Raw genomic sequence first — 16,709 nt, forward strand, 5'->3', positions numbered from 1 at the left:
AAAAAAAAAAAAAAAAAATCATTGCACTATAACAAACGTTTAGTTGATATCCAGTAAATTCTGTGTTAGGTGCAAATGAAGCACAAAGCACAGTTATTGCTTTCCACAGAATCAAAATCTAGTTGCAGGGACAATATATTTAAAAACGAAGTGATAAAGCAAATACTAGGTTTGATGAGAGACCAGAAAGAGGAGTTGTTTTGGTACATGAGATCAGAGGCACTGGATTAGTCGAGGAATGCCTTTAGGAGGAAATGAGAATTGGGCCAGATTACAAAGGACAGAAAGAGCTGGCTAAGGGGAAGAAAAAAATGAAGTAGATATTTTATGAAGGAGAAAACATTTTAGGAAGGAACTGTTAATGAGAATTTTCTAGCTTGCGAATTGAGAACAAGCTGGAAATATCAGAGGTCTAGTTTTCACTGGTTGTGAGTGAAAATTGCATATTAAATGCTAAATTAAAAAGCTCGAATAGAATGACAAACATCAGTGTTTCAGGTAGATGACTCAGACAGCATCAGTAGAAATGTTGTAATAGAGGAGAAAGGAGAAAGAGAATGCAGGGGATCCTACGAGTAGATGCCTAGACATGTCCTGAGCAATGATTTCCTAGAAATGCTTCAAGATGATGATGTTTTATGATACAAGAAGAATAAAGTCATGATCAGTGGTCATTCATAATGTTGATTTAATATAGTAGTAGGAGCATAAGGGAAGGCAACAAAGCAAGTCCATATTGAAAAGAAAGTGCCAAGAAAAAGAAGGTTGTACTGGCTCTGAAAAAGAATTTTAATAATTCTCCATTGGATTTGTTTTATCTACTTACTAAAGAAAATCTGTTAATTAATGCTGCCTCATATCAAGATAATTATTCTGTTTCTGAAATAAGAATTAATCATGGAGAGAACTCTGTTATAAACAGAAGCAGATCACAACTCGACTATTTAGTATCTTTCATGATGCTTGACAACTTTTGAAGCTTTAGTTTCTTCATATGAAAAAAAGGATAACATCTATTTCCTAATTAGGTAAAGTAAGAATTTAATAAAATAAGGCATTAATCCAAGTGCCTTACATACATCTTCATTGCCAATGATGAAGATTCAGTAGGAAGTTTTAACTATATTTATAGGCCATTTAGGCCCATTATCATTAAGCATTTCTCAGGGGGATTGGAGAGAGGGATATGGAAGGCATTTTTTTTTTTTTCCAAAAAAGATTGAGATATGTTGAAATGGATAAAAATGTAGGGACTTCATCTCAGTTTTTGTGAAGAAGGATATCCTTAGGACCCTGTGGCAAATGTTTGGGGACAATCATTACAGAGATAAACAAAAGCAAGCTACCAATTAGAGTTTGACAGCACGGCTAGTTGATGGATGACTTCATCTTCATCTTTGCTTTGTATGAACTACTCTGTGGGTTAGCTTATTTACTGAACAATTATTTACTGAGAATCTACTCTCTATGACAGTGGACCCCAGCCTTTTGGTACTAGGAACTGGTTTGCTGGAAGATAATTTTTCTAGAGACCAGGGTTGGGGGTGGGGTTAAGGGGGGAAGAGGAAAGCGGTTTTTGGGATAAAATTTTCCACCTCAGATCATCAGGCATTAGAGTCTCATAAAGAGCATGCCACCTAGATCACTTACATGTGCAGTTCACAATAGGGTTCTGCTCCTATGAGAATCTAGTGCTGCCAATGATCTGACAGGAGGCAGAGCTCAGGCGGTAACGCTCTCTTGCCACCACTCACCTCCTGCTGTGTGGCCCAGTTCCTAACAGACCCCAGACTGGTACTGGGGGATGGGGATCCTCGGTTTTCTGAGGTTCCGTGATGGTACTGAATCAAAAAGATGTCTAAGGCACATCTTGATCTCAGGAACATCATCACACTGAGCACTTAACCAAACTCCAGGAACCATATCAAATGGTTTATATCATTTCATTTAATCGTCATAGTGGCCCTATGAGACACTCAATGTTTGTAACTTCATTTTATTCTTGAGATTAAGAACCTGCCTTAGAGAGTCATGAGTCTGCCTCCAGAGCTGGAAGTTTGAACTGCCACACTCAACTGTTCATGGTGAGAGAAAAGATATATAAGGAATCAAGATGCTGAAAAGTTAGTATGTGATCTGTGATGCCAATCTTAAAATTCACAAGTGTGAATTTTAAGAGACTCCAGTTTTGGTGCCTAGAAGCAAAAACATCTGAAGTAGCAGAGGTAACCCAGGGATAGAAATTGACATTGTGCATAAATCAAAAGATGAATAAGGCCTTTATATAACCTGATACACAAATATTAATTTTGTGTTGATAAAACAAATCCATTCAATTTACCCTTGTAGTTCTGAGGGCAGGATATGCATAAAAAGATTCAAAGAATTAAAACTATTACAGAAGACTCCAAAACAAGATGAGCTTCTAAATTCTAGCTTATTAGCAATGAAGGCCTGACAAGGAACATAGCAATGTAATAATTAGGATAAATACATAAAGACACTCAATCACTGAAAATCTAAAAAATGCATTTTGAAGAAAAGCAAATATTAACTTAAGCCTGAATTACATAGGTCTATGACACATGAACCCTCTAGACCTGATAACTTATCTGAAAAAAACACACAGAAAGCAATTTCAAGAGAAAACAGTAGGTTGCTGGCATCCATAATGGCTTTCAGAATAATTCTTTGAATAGGAAAGCATTATAAAAAATCTTAAACTGATTAGTTCTACATATATTAGCAAAGCAAAATAAGTTAAAACAAAATCAATGTAATTTCAAAACAGTGTTAGGATATGCTTCTGTTCTCACCTGGGTTTTAATGTTTTCAGGATCATCAGCTTGGCTGTCTCGTTTTTGGCTGGGCTTCCAGGCATTTTCTGCCTTTTTCAGGTGTACATCTTCTTTTACAGAGACTGTGATGATTTTTCTGGGTTCTCTTCTTTGGCCAGGTTGAGATCTTCGTGGTCCAACATTCAACAACTAGGATAAGAACATTAGAGGTATTCAGAGTACTTACAATTTATTGTTTTTGCTGTGCTGTTCAAGTCAAGCCTGATGACCACACCAAACAATGATAGCTGCAAAGATTGGGTATTAGGCACTCAAGCTGGATGTAATCTTTTTTGAGGGTAAAGAAAACAACCCCAGAATACCATCAATGTAATTTCTCCACCACTACAATTTCTGAACAAGCGCTCCTAAATGAGACAAAGTGACAGAAAATGATGTTTGACAAGGCTGTTATTTCTAATGAGAAAGGTTACTCCTAATTGAAGTTTTACATTTTATTAGTTGCATAATTATGGACTGCTCACTTCAATAATTACAAAATTCACAGGTAGTTACCATCATAGTTACAAATCTGCTAAAATTGGGTTTCTACACTCCCAGGGCAAAATGCAAATATAACGTCACCACTAAGCTTTACTGTAGATCATAAAAGATCCCACTCATTGGGTGCAGTGGCTCACACCTATAAGACCAGCACTTTGAGAGGTTAAGGCGGGGGGAGTCACCTGAGGTCGGGAGTTTGAGACCAACATGGAGAAATCCTGTCTCTATAAAAGTACAAAATTAGCCAGGCATGGTGGTGCATGCCTGTAATTCCAGCTACTCGGGAGGCTGAGGCAGGGGAATTGCTTGAACCAGGGAGGTGGAAGTTACGGTGAGCCAAAATTGCACCACTGCACTCCAGCCTGGGCAACAAGAGTGAAACTTTGTCTCAAAAATAAATAAATAAATAAAAGTAGTAGAAAAAATATCCCGCTCAATATGCTGGGTCAGAAATACTAAAATAAGCCCGTTACATATAACCAATGAGGGTCAAACTAAATTACTCCCTGAAAAAAAAGTCTCCCTTTTATTTCTCAGCTCTGTTTCTGCTGGATTCCCATTATACTCTTCTGTTAAAACCAATGTATATTTCCATGTTATAATGGCAGCACACTAAGTAGATATAACAAAGTAAGTTAAAAGTTGCATTTTCTGTATCAAAATATTCATAATAATTACTATCTTAAATGCTTGGAAATCATTTTTCAAGGTTAAACATATGGGTTGATACTAAGCTCTGCTACCTTCAAGCAGACCTGCTGCATATTGACAACCTTTACTTTTTCTGATATATCATTCTTTTAGTGCAAAAATCAAATATTGCCATCAGATTTTTGTTTTTCTTTGAGTTGCACTAAAGGGCTATCCATTAGATTTCAAGAGAGAATAAAAACTTCACACAAAACATACACAGATGAGAATAATTTCTCACTTAAGGCCCCAATGCTGTCCTTTTGAATTCATGTAACACTTCAGAGAAAGAAGTATAGACTTTAATGTCATACATTATATAAAAAGACAGTTTCTAGGAGATACACAGTCTGGGGCCTAAGCTGATAAGCTCAAACACCTTTACATATCAATCATTCTCAGAATTATTCCTTTATGCTTCACCATCTGCCCCAATTAGAAATGGTAGTATCAAGGATGCATCAGGATCAAAAGTTAGGGTTTCTGCAAAATTTCACACTAATCTTGTCAAATGCATCCAGCTAAGGATACAGTACCAATGATATAATCTCAGACTACTTGATAAACATAAAAAAAAAAAAGGTCAGATATACCCAGAGATATGAGACACATTGTGTACGTAAAGGAAATAAAGATCATCAGATTGGAAAAATACCAACAGGGAACAGCTGTTAAACCAGACAGTACTACTATATGAACATAAATTGTAACTGAAACTCTAATATGGTAGCCCAGACCAAACAATTCTTGTTAGAAAAATGTGGTAACAAAGTATTGCCTGATTTTTATACTTCAGGTTATATTCTAGTGTTGACTTATGTGGGTTAATAAAATTTATTCAATGCTTGGCTAAACCTCAGGTAAACAATTATATCACAAGATATTTTTTTTTTTTTTTTTTTGAGACGGATTTTCACTCTTGTTACCCAGGCTGGAGTGCAATGGCGCGATCTCGGCTCACCGCAACCTCCGCCTCCTGGGTTCAGGCAATTCTCCTGCCTCAGCCTCCTGAGTAGCTGGGATTACAGGCATGCACCACCATGCCCAGCTAATTTTTTGTATTTTTAGTAGAGACGGGGTTTCACCATGTTGACCAGGATGGTCTTGATCTCTTGACCTCGTGATCCACCCGCCTCGGCCTCCCAAAGTGCTGGGATTACAGGCTTGAGCCACCGCGCCCGGCCTATATCACAAGATATTTAATCCATGTATTTGTACTGTCAAGAACAAATATTTCTGATGTAATGAAAGCAAATCATGTCAAAATAAAATAAGAACCATAGATGCACATCAAGAGACAAAGAAAACGTCCATTTCCAACACCTACTGCAAACACCAGTGAATAAATATGCCTTGAGATCTGAATCCGGAAAATGGCAATATGATTTATTCCACATCTCTTTACCTGCCCTAAGACAAATATGTATTAGTTTCAAATGAGCAACAGAGATGTGAGAAACTAACAATAATGCTTCAAAGGAAAAAAAGCTTTGAAAAGCTAACTGATAAACTGTTAGTCCAGGATAAAATAGTGAAAATATAGCCCAGGGGAAAGTACCCAAGAAAAATTTTAAAATTATAATTGTATCTCTGGTTATAACTAAGATAAAGACACTGTTCTCAAATATTGTTCTAGGTATTTTGAGTACTCAATAGATCTACTATACTTATAAATTCTTAATATGTTCAATTAATCAATCTATAATGTGCCCATATTTATACTCTGAGAACGAATTCACTGTTTGGAATAGCAATCCCTGGAAAACTGGTGTAGTGAACAAAAGAAGCAGATTAGGAGACAAAAGAATCAAACTCTAGTCCAAATCTATGTGTGAGCAAAGTTACTGTAAGCAAGTCTGTTAGTTTTGTTGAGTTTAAGCTTTCTCATATATATAATGCCAGTCCTACCTAAACATGTTATTGTGAGGATTATAGGATACAAACCATGTAAGAAAAAGAAAACCCTAAAAACTATGTTATCATCATCAATACCAAAGGATCAAAAGGAACATTTAAAAAAGTACTATGTAAATTTAAGCATTTCATGTTCCTTTTTGTGTATGTAAAACTTACTACAAATAATCAAATTTATGGTGTCCTTCAGAAGTAGCAACACATGATGAATGATTTATATACTAAACACACAAAACATCTAGAATCCTGAGCTAAGAGTTACGGGGTATAGAAAAAGAAATGACACCTGGTTTCTTTCTTTGAAAGACAGTACTTTAAGGAACTTTAACCTATGATGTGCTCAAGGTCCACAATATCAAAACTAAAATAAATTCTTAAAGTTTGGGATTGACTAGTAAGCCATTTTTTTTTCAGGTAACATTAAATTTTTTACTCACTATTACTTTTCAAAAATGTATTAAGAAATTATACCCATCTCTGTTTTGCTATTTAATATACATTATTCCTATCTCATTTGGAGACTATAACCTTAAATTCTACTGCTTACCTGGATAATCAAAGAAAATAGTACCAATATGCACTTAAAATTTTAAAGAAGGAAGACAACAAAGTGCTCCTTTAAAGGAAGACTTTTGGGATTTTTCTTTGCTCCTAGGATTTTTATGATTGATCAGTTTATCTCAAAAGTTACTTGCCTAGGTCCAATGCAACCCTTAGGATATTTTTTTTTGAGCACTTTCTGTGATATCTGCAAAAAGACTACTAAAACAACTGATGAGTAATTTTATTTTAAAATAACTAAAGACATTATATTTCATGGTAATTGCTAACAGATATGCACTTTACTATCCAGTGAAGGACATTTAGGTTTGAAAACTACGTAGCTGCATATGACTTTTTAAAACCACTGGCATACATTAAAAATATTCTGTTGCAGCGAAGTTTTTTAAATTTTATTTTTGGAGACAGAGTCTCGCTGTCACCCAGGCTGGAGTGCAGTGGTGTGATCTTGGTTCACTACAACCTCTACCTCCTGGGTTCAAGCAATTCTTGTGCTTCAGCCTTCTGAGTAGCAGGGATTACAGATATGTACAACCATGCCAGGCTAATTTTTGTACTTTTAATATACACGGGGTTTTGCCATGTTAGCCAGGCTGGCCTTGAACTCCTGGCCTCATGTGATCTGCCCACCTCAGCCTCCCAAAGTGCTGGGATTAAAGGCATGAGCCACCATGCTCGACCTGTTGCAGAAAAGTTTATACTAGAAGTCATGGCTACTTAAGACATACCATGGGCCCTATTTTGTAGATTTTAATATCATTAGGTGATAATTAATTATAAGATAATTTGGAGAACTGGAAAAAGTTATTTGAAGTATGGAATCAAAAACTGCAAAGAGTAGGGGAGGTTGGTTTTTTCCAAACAGCATTATTTTTGTACCTTTTTTTTTTTTTTTTTTGACACAGCCTTGCTCTGTTGCCCAGGCTTAAGTGCAATGGTGCGATCTTGGCTCACTGCAGCCTCTGCCTCCAACCTCTGCTTCCTAGACTCAGGCAATTCTCCCACCTCTGTCTCCCAAGTAGCTGGCACTACAGGTGTGTGCCATCATGTCCAGCAAGTTTTTTTATTCTTTGTAGAGACAGGGTTTCACCATGTTGTTCAGGCTGATCTTGAACTCCTGGACTCAAGCAATTCACCCACTTTGGCCTCCCAAAGTGCTGAGATTACAGGCATGAGCCACCATGCCCAACCATTTTTGTTCTTTTATATGTTGATACCTATGTCCTATGACATTTCCATCTGTATCTACAATATACCAAAGTAAGCTGGGCAAATTAAGTGGAGAATGTCTATTATCTAGGTGACAGGCTGGAAGAATAACTTGTGTTAAGACTTACATATCAACATTACCCTGAGAGATCAAAATTTCACTTCAAAACTATCTTTTGACACAGGACAAAACTGCTTAAGAAAAGTAAATTAAGTAATTAAAGTTGATCTTTCTGAAGCTACTACAAATTCTAGGTAACATCTTACTTCCAGTCACATTACTTTGAATGTACCTGAATAACTCATTGATCTGACACATGTAGGTATACAAATGAGTGGGCAAACATATGCTGTGATAAAGTTACTTTTAAAAATCATTTTCTATTTTCAATAATTTAAAAGAGATATAGCTTATTCTAAACTCACTATATTTCTTTTTGTTATAACTAGTTATTAGCAAACAATGACGAGCAAGCTGGTAGTGAAAAGTGACAATATACATTGGAAGAGAATTTATACATTTTGTGACTCACATATGAACAAAACTGAGCAATATACTCAACAAAATTGAGTCACATATGAACAAAATTGAGCAATAACCAGAGATGCTATTATCCATAGAATAATCAAAACGGCATCAACATTATTTCAAATATTCAGCAAAACAAAGATATAAACCAAAACTAAAATGAATAACACAAATATAAATTTCAACATTAAAAAGGGAAATAATGTCAAAAAAAGGTATAAAATGGTTTCTAGAAAGCTGCTTTCTAAGACCTTCTGGTGAGGTAACTCAAGATTTAGAAAAATTTTAATTTAGTATTTCCTGAAAATAGATAAATGTGTGAGAAACAGAATATCTCACATACACAAGTCTCTAAAATGGTGATGGTAATAGCTCAATAAACAGTATGCTTCAAATTCAGGAGGTTTTCGCAGTTTTTACAAAGCCTCCAACACACTGTAGGCATTCAAGTATATTCAATCACTTGTTTGGTTGCAAGCAAATAATCAAATAATTTAAATATCTACAAAGCGATATTTGTTTTTAGACAATGTGGTCTTATTTAAAAGCAGGTTTCAAAAGTTGCCACTCCAGAAATAAAAAGGTGATGGGGAAACAAAAATGTCACCTTACATAAAATGAAGTAACAGGGTGATCTGCAAATGTATATCAAACCCCAAGCTCCTCTAGAATGTTAGATTGATTGTTCTCTATGCCATTCTAACTTGAGGAAAGGAGGTATTCAACATCATTGGCAACTTTCCCCATGCTTTCTGCAAGTCTACAAAGCATGGAGTAGGCAGAGCCTGCCAAATCCTGGACAATGCAGTGCCCCAGCGTAACTCCATTAGTGATGCCACTTCCACCGCTGAAGAGCCTGCCACTGGGGGTGTAATGGGAATCTGCAGTTTACCAATACTGCACTCTTTTATACATGTCATTTGTTCAAATTTTGACTTAACACCAATACTAAATAAAAAGCGTAACAGAAAATATTATAACACCAGAGAGCATTATTACAAAGAACAAAGTGTTTAGCGCACCCCTAGAGGCAGGCTCTTCGTGGGTGGGTGTGACATCGCCAGTGGAGGGCAAGTTGGGGCTTTGTTCTGCTCCAGAATTGGCAATCCATGCCTGCTCTGCACTTTGCAAATCTGTAGAAACAAAGACAAAGACATGATCATTAGCTGAATGTCACCAGAGATTGCCAGTACATCAGGACACCTCAAAATAAAACAGGAATCTTATCACGGTTGGCTCTCTCTATATATTTTGTGAGATAGGGTTTTACTTTGTCACCCAGACTGGAGTACAGTGGCATGATCATGGCTCACTGCAGCCTGGACCACCTCAGTCTCCTTAGTAGCCAGGACTAGGACTATAAGCACGTGCCAGCATGCTTGGCCGAGAGAGACAGAGAGAGAGAGAGAAAGAGAGAGAGAGAGAGAGAGAGAGAGAGAGAGAGAGAGAGAGAGTGTGTGTGTGTGTGTGTGTGTGTGTGTGTGTGGTAGCAATAGGGTCTCTCTTTGTTGCCAGGCTGGTCTTGAACTGCTGACCTCAACTGATCCTCCTGCTTTGACCCCACAAAGTGCTGGCATTACAGCCCTGAGCCACCATGCCTGGCCCTAGTTGACTCTATTTTTAAAGCTACTTGCAGGTCACTTCAATTGCAAAAATAGGGGACAAAAAAATCAAGACCAAATTAATGCAGACTAGCTTCTTTCAAGTAAAAACAACCCATGTGTATTTTTTATTTGCTTTAATATGAGTATGGAAAGGATAGTCTTTGCCTCTTCTTCTTCTCAACTAGAATCAATGAATAAAAGCTGCTCTCTTGCTGTGAGGTAAGATGTCATGGAGTCTGTGCAGCATCTAACTAAGTGGGTTGTAGGGAACTTGCACTTACAGGTACACCTCTTCCACCAGGTGTCTGCCTTCCAAAATCAGCAAAGGCTGGCGTAAAGTCTGGTCCTCGAGGCAAAATTCGAGGATCCAGAGTTCGCATTGGCAATTTGGGTTGGTTGATCTGCATAAAAAAGCAAAAGAAAGGTTAATACCCATTGCAAAGCATTCTCTGCCACAAAAGGGAACAAGAATTATGACTCAAAAGTTACGTCAGCTGAAACAGTAAGCACCAGCTTTGGAACCAGCAGAAGTCCAATGGCATCCATGGCAGCTTCTCCTGGGCTACCCTTAGAACCATTAGGCTAAAACAATGGTTTTCTGATATCCAGGAAATGATTTAGGCCTTCAGTTCCGAAGTAGGGACTATACACAATCAGCAGACTGGCTCACTAGATACTGAGGATCAACTGAATGGCACAGACAAACTATTTTGAGATCCCCTACATTAGGGTCAAATTTTGGAATTTAAAAAAAAAAAAAGTTACCAGGATATACAGCATTTGCCTATAGGAATCCTGCTACGGCTCATTTTAGTTTGGGTGCTGCAGACTTATGGTTAGTAAAGCATGTATTAGGGGTGGACAATAAGTCTCAGAGGAGATGTATTTAATAGGTGATGATTCATTTAAAATTTCACTGTCTGCCTTGTTAATATGAGATATCTAACTGTGAATAAGCATGTAACCTGACTATGGACAAAGCAAAGTTAAGCAGCTCAGTGAGAAATCAACTAATTAGTGGCCAAAGTCATAAACAGATAAGATACCAGGACAGGCAGGAATATTTTCTAAGAGGATAATCTAATTTAGTGGATATAACACCCGACTTCTGAGGTACTGAAGTAGCCTCAAATTAGCACTATTAATCGATCATTTACTTGTCCTCATAAAAGTACTTAGGAGAGAAGAGTTAAATACCATCAATAGAAGTAAAAAGACCTGTTGCTATAAGAAAGTAAAATAATACAAATGACTTCTGGATAAGCAGCTGCTGGACATCTTTGTTAACCCATTTATACTGGAGGCTGCAAGTTCTTTTTGTGTGAAAAATCAGACCTTGGCGATGACCTTGAGCAGCAGGATGTAAATAACTCTTACAAGCTTAGCATTCCAATAATAAAACAGTATGCATAAATCGGTTCAGAGGTAGATATGATTCCATAAGATAGTTATTACATTTTTGTTCCTCTACAAAACAAAAATACTTAAAGCTTAGTCATCAGCCCTGGTTTATCTTTGATTTAAATAAAATTACTTTAGTAAATCTGACTTTATTCCTTTTAATTTAGTAAACAAATACTGACTGTACTAATTTTCTGTGCGCACATTGAAGGGATGCCTATTTGCACAGATTGGGGAATTAAACAACTGGAAGTATTTATTAGGTTAATTTTAAGATACGTATTATTTGAAAAATGTTGACGCTCACTTAAGTTTGATCTGTCAAATAACTTCCTAGATTTTTAACCTGTCCTCAGTGCCACTAGAATTCCATAATGAACCTTTAGAACAATAAGGAAAGAGCTCCTTATCAATTTAGCCATGTTTCCCCCAACAAACACAAAATTTTTTATCACTAGGAAATAAGGAAACAGCCATAAGCAGATAAATCAATAAACATTTAAAGAACACCACTCCAATATGGGCCAAGTCCCAAAATGACTGTAACGTATAAGAAACTCCAAATCCATTCATGATGGGGATCGGGGAAAAAATGAAAAGAAAAGAAACAGAAAAGAAACTCCAAATCCAGTATTTTATTGAGGATTTTCGCATCAATGTTCATCATGAATATTGGCCTGAAATTTTCTTTTTAGTTTTGCCTCTGCCAGGTTTTGGTATCAGGATGTTGTTGGTCTTATAAAATGAATTAGGGAGGATTCCCTCTTTTTGTATTGTTTGGAATAGTTTCAGAAGGAATGGTACCAGCTCCTCTTTGTACCTCTGGTAGAATTCAGCTGTGAACCCTTCTGGTCCTGGACTTTTTTTGGTTGGTAGGCTATTAATTGCTGCTTCAATTTCAGACCTTGTTATTGGTCTATTCGGGGATTCAACTTCTTCCTGGTTTAGTCTTCGGAGCGTTTAAGTGTCCAGGAATTTTTGTAGATCTCTGATAGTAGTTCATATTTCTGTGGGAATGGTGGTGATATCCCCTTTATCATGTTTTATTGCATCTATTTGATTCTTCTCTTTTCTATTAGTCTGGCTAACGGTCTATTTTGTTGATCCTGACAAAACACCAGCTCCTGTATTTATTGATTTTTTTGAAGGGTTTTTTTTGTGTCTCTATCTCCTTCAGTTCTGCTCTGACCTTATTTCTTTTCTTCTGCTAGCTTTTGCATTTGTTTGATCTTGCTCTTCTAGTTCTTTTCATCGTGATTTTAGGGTGTCTATTTTAGATCTTTCCTCGATTTTCTTGTGCGCATTTAGCGCTATAAATTTCCCTCTAGACACTGCTTTAAATGTGTCCCAGAGATTTTGGTACATTGTGTCTTTGTTCACACATATAAACCATGGAATACTATGCAGCCATAAAAGAAGGATGAGTTCATGTCCTTTGCAGGGACATGGATGAAGCTGGAAACCATCATTCTCAGCAAACTGACACACAAGAACAGAAAACCAAACAGTGCATGTTCTCACTCATAAGTGAGTACTGAACAATGAGAACACATGGACACAGGCAGGGGAACATCACACACTGGGGCCTGTCAGGGGGTGGGGGGCTAGGGAAGGGATACCAGGAGGTGGGGAGATTGGGGAGGGATAGCATTAGGAAAAATACCTAATGTAGATGACAGGGGGATAGATGCAGCAAACCACCATGGCACGTGTATACCTATGTAACAAACCTGCACATTATGCACATGTACCCCAGAACTTAAAGTACAATTAAAAAAAAAAAAAAGAAACTCCAAACCCAACAGTGCCTAGGGAAACAAATTCTTAAACATTAGATATTTTCATAACATTGATCTAACAATTACTAAAAACTGCTCATACTTCACATATTTGTACTCATAGTTAAAATCAGTTCCCATCAAAAGGAACATTTTCTCTGAATATGCAGCTTACCTTGTCAAGAACCACATCACTGATAGGAGGCAGGCCCTCTGGTTTTTGTATACAGGCTGGCATGTACTGGAAGTCCAGCAGAAACTCCCTGTCATACTGCTTCTTACCTTCAGTATCAGTAGGCTTCCAGGATTCTGGAAAGAGGAATATAGGCAGACAACTCTTTGTAGGGCATTATATATACAGTCATGCATTGCATAATGATGTTTTGATCAATAACAACTGCACATACAACAGAGGTCCCATAAAGCTATAATGAAGCTGAAAGATTCCTATTGTTTAATGACACTGTAACCATCCTAATGTGGCAGCACAATGCTTTATTCAAACTTGTGTGTCAATCCTGGTGTAAACAAACCTACTGTGCTGCCAGTCGTATAAAAGTATAGCACATACAGGCCAGGCGAGGTGGCTCATGCTTGTAATCCCAGCACTTTGGGAGGCTGAGGCAGGTGGATCACGAGGTCAAGAGATAGAGACCATCCTGGCCAACATGGTGAAACCCTGTCTCTACTAAAAATACAAAAATTAGCTGGGTGTGGTGGTGTGTGCCTGTAGTTCCAGCTACTCGGGAAGCTGAGGTAGGAGAATTGCTTGAACCCTGGGGTGCGGAGGTTACAGTGAGCCGAGATAGTGCCACTGAACTCCAGCCTGGGTGACACAGCAAGATTCTGTCTCAAAAAAAAAAAATATATAGCACATAACGATTACTAATAACACATAATATTTCACAGTGATAAAAAATGACTGTTACTGGCTTATGTACTTACTACACTATGCTTTTTAATCACTAGAGTATATTTCTTCTGCTTATTAAAAAAAGTTAACTGTAAAACAGCTTCCGTTCAGGAAATATTCTAGAGGAAGGCACTGTTATCATAGGAGATGACAGCTCTCTATGCACATTATTGTCCTTGAAGACCTTCCAGTGGGACAAGATCTGGAGGTAGAAAACAGTGATGTTGATGATCCTGACTGTGTGTAGGCCTAGGCTAATGTGTGTGTTTGTGTCTTCGTTTTTAACAAAAATCCTTAACAAGTAATAAGATACATAGTTTTAAAAGTAGAAAAAGCGTATGGAATAAGGATATAAAGCAACAAGGTCAGAGATAGTGTTTTACACCTATAATCCCAGTACTCTGGGAGACCAAGAGTTTGAGGCCAGCCTGGGCAATGTAGTATAAGACTTAGTCTGTAGAAAAAAAATTTTTTAAATTAGCTGGGTATGGTGGTGTGCATCTGTAGTCCCAGCTGCAGGGTGGCTAAGGTGGGAAGATCCCTTGAGTCTAGCAGGTTGAGGCTGCAGTGAGCTATCATTGCACAACTGCACTCCAGCCTGGATGACAGAGTGAGATTCCATCTCGGAAAAAAAAAAACAAGAAAGAAAAAAAGAAGAAAAACAAAAAAGAAAGAAAAATATTTTTGTATAGCTGTACAGTGTGTTTTAAGCTAAATATTATTATAAAAGCCAAAAAGTTAAAAAAATTAAAAAGATTATCAAGTAAAAAGATTACAGTAAACTAAGATTAATTCATTATTGGAGATATAAAAATTTTAAAATAAATTTAGTGTGCTCTAATGTTTATAATAGCCATGTCCTGTACAGTCATGTCCTAGGTCTTTATATTCACTCACCACTCACCCAGAACAACTTCGAGTCCTATAATCTTCATTCATGGTAACTGTCCTAAATAGTGAACCATTTTAAATCTCTGATATAATATCTTTATTGTACCTTTTCTATGTTCAGTTATATTTAGACATATAAATACTTACCATTATGTTACAACTGCCTACAGTATTCAGTATAGTAACATGCTGTACAGGTTTGTAGCCTAAGAGGAATAGGCTACACTATACAGCCTAGATGTGTAGTAGGCTAGAACATCCAGGTTTGTGTAAATACTCTTTTGTTTGCACAAGGAAGAAACTGCCTAATGATGCATTTATCAGAACAAATCGCTGTTATTAAATGATGCATGACTTACATCCCTTAAGAGTATAAACCACATTCCAGTATTTATTTCTTCATAAACAAAAAAATGAATAATAAAATATAGTCAGAAAATATTATGTAAAGACTTTAAACCATCAATTGTTCTTTCATCCGTTCCAAATACGTTTGAGTAGTAAAATAATCTAAAGCAAGTAGGAATCACTTCACATACATACTAAGCAATCTTCCACCAGGGACATATAATAATCCTCATTAAATAAACTGCCAAGCTTTATCACCTAAAGTCAGGAGTTTGAGACCAGCCTGACCAATATGGTGAAATCCCATCTCTACTAAAAATGCAAAAATTAGTTGGGTGTGGTGGTGGGCACCTGTAATCCCAGCTTCTTGGGAGGTTGAGACATAATTGCTTGTACCCATGAGGAGGAGGCTGCAGTGAGTCGAGATCACACCGTTGCACTCCAGCCTAGGCAACAGAGCGAGATTATGTCACACACAAACAAACTACCAAGTCCTTAAATAACTGAGAAATAAGAAATCTGATAAAACCCTCGGCTTCATGAAAAAGGATACTTTGGCTGTTCACTTAGAAATGTTATTTTAGAGAAAAGAAAAAAGCAAAAGGACACAAAACACAAAAACAACTTGCTTAAGATAGTGAAACGTCTAAGCAGTTAGATATTGTTTTCTTCACTGTCTATAACTGTCTATAACTGTCTTTAAAAAATGACAGTTTTCTTATTTTCATTAACAAAACTCAACAAAATCAGACTCCAGATTACTTCATGATAGCAGATTGGATCCTCCTGATATTAGAGGTGCCTAATGTGTAGGTTATAGACCCACTGAGGTCTCTGAGAATATTCCAGATGTTTTTCACCATATCTTTATTACCTTATTATATTTATTAAAAAGTAGACTGCTTACTAGGATCTAAATTTCAAACTGTTTTCCTTCCAGTTACTACTATCTTTTCCAATTACTGCTGTTAAATATTACCAGGACAAAAGGTAGTTGGTCAATTATAGTCAGGGCCTATACTGCAAAACTGATGGATAAAAAGGATTAAAATATAAAATGTAACTAGCATAAATTATGCAATATATAAAATATTAAAATATAAAATAAATATAAAATATAATTTACACAGTCTAAAAATAGAAATAGTGTCTCAATTTTTTTCTTTTTTTTTATTGAGACGGAGTCTTGCTCTGTTGCCCAGGCTGGAGTACAGTGGCGCAATCTCGGCTCACCACAACCTCTGCCTCCTAAGTTCAAGTGATTCTCTTGCCTCAGCCTCCCGAGTAGGTGGGACTACAGGCATGCACCATCACACCCGGCTAATTTTTGTAGTAGAGACGGGGTTTCACCGTATTGGCCAGGCTGGTCTCCAACTCCTGACCTAGTGATCCGCCCACCTGGGCCTCCCAAAGTGCTGGTATTACAGGCCTGAGCCACTGCGCCCAGCCAGTGTTTCAATTTTCTTACTAGACATTGGTGATGGCTGCAAGTACTCTTTTCCTTTTCTTTATTTTTTTTTTTTTTTTTTT

At 37.0% G+C, this 16,709-nt stretch overlaps 1 protein-coding gene across 22 annotated transcripts in view; it reads right to left on the reverse strand.

The window, feature by feature from the left end:
* Nucleotides 1–16,709, reverse strand: part of EIF4G3 (eukaryotic translation initiation factor 4 gamma 3) — a 379,583-nt gene that overhangs the window by 79,256 nt on the left and 283,618 nt on the right. For 17 of the 22 annotated variants that reach the window (XM_037730567.1, XM_037730564.1, XM_037730561.1 and 14 more), the window contains 4 exons: nt 13,203–13,336; nt 10,130–10,249; nt 9,267–9,377; nt 2,817–2,987 (listed from right to left, as the gene is read on the reverse strand). In XM_037730567.1, coding sequence (XP_037586495.1) covers nt 2,817–2,987; nt 9,267–9,377; nt 10,130–10,249; nt 13,203–13,336 — 536 coding nt within the window. The remainder of the gene's footprint in view (nt 1–2,816; nt 2,988–9,266; nt 9,378–10,129; nt 10,250–13,202; nt 13,337–16,709) is intronic. The other 5 variants (XM_037730571.1, XM_037730572.1, XM_017506644.2 and 2 more) reach the window with 1 other exon arrangement.

This window comes from Cebus imitator, unplaced genomic scaffold (genome assembly GCF_001604975.1).
Source record: "Cebus imitator isolate Cc_AM_T3 unplaced genomic scaffold, Cebus_imitator-1.0 Scaffold15, whole genome shotgun sequence".
NCBI lineage: Eukaryota > Metazoa > Chordata > Mammalia > Primates > Cebidae > Cebus > Cebus imitator.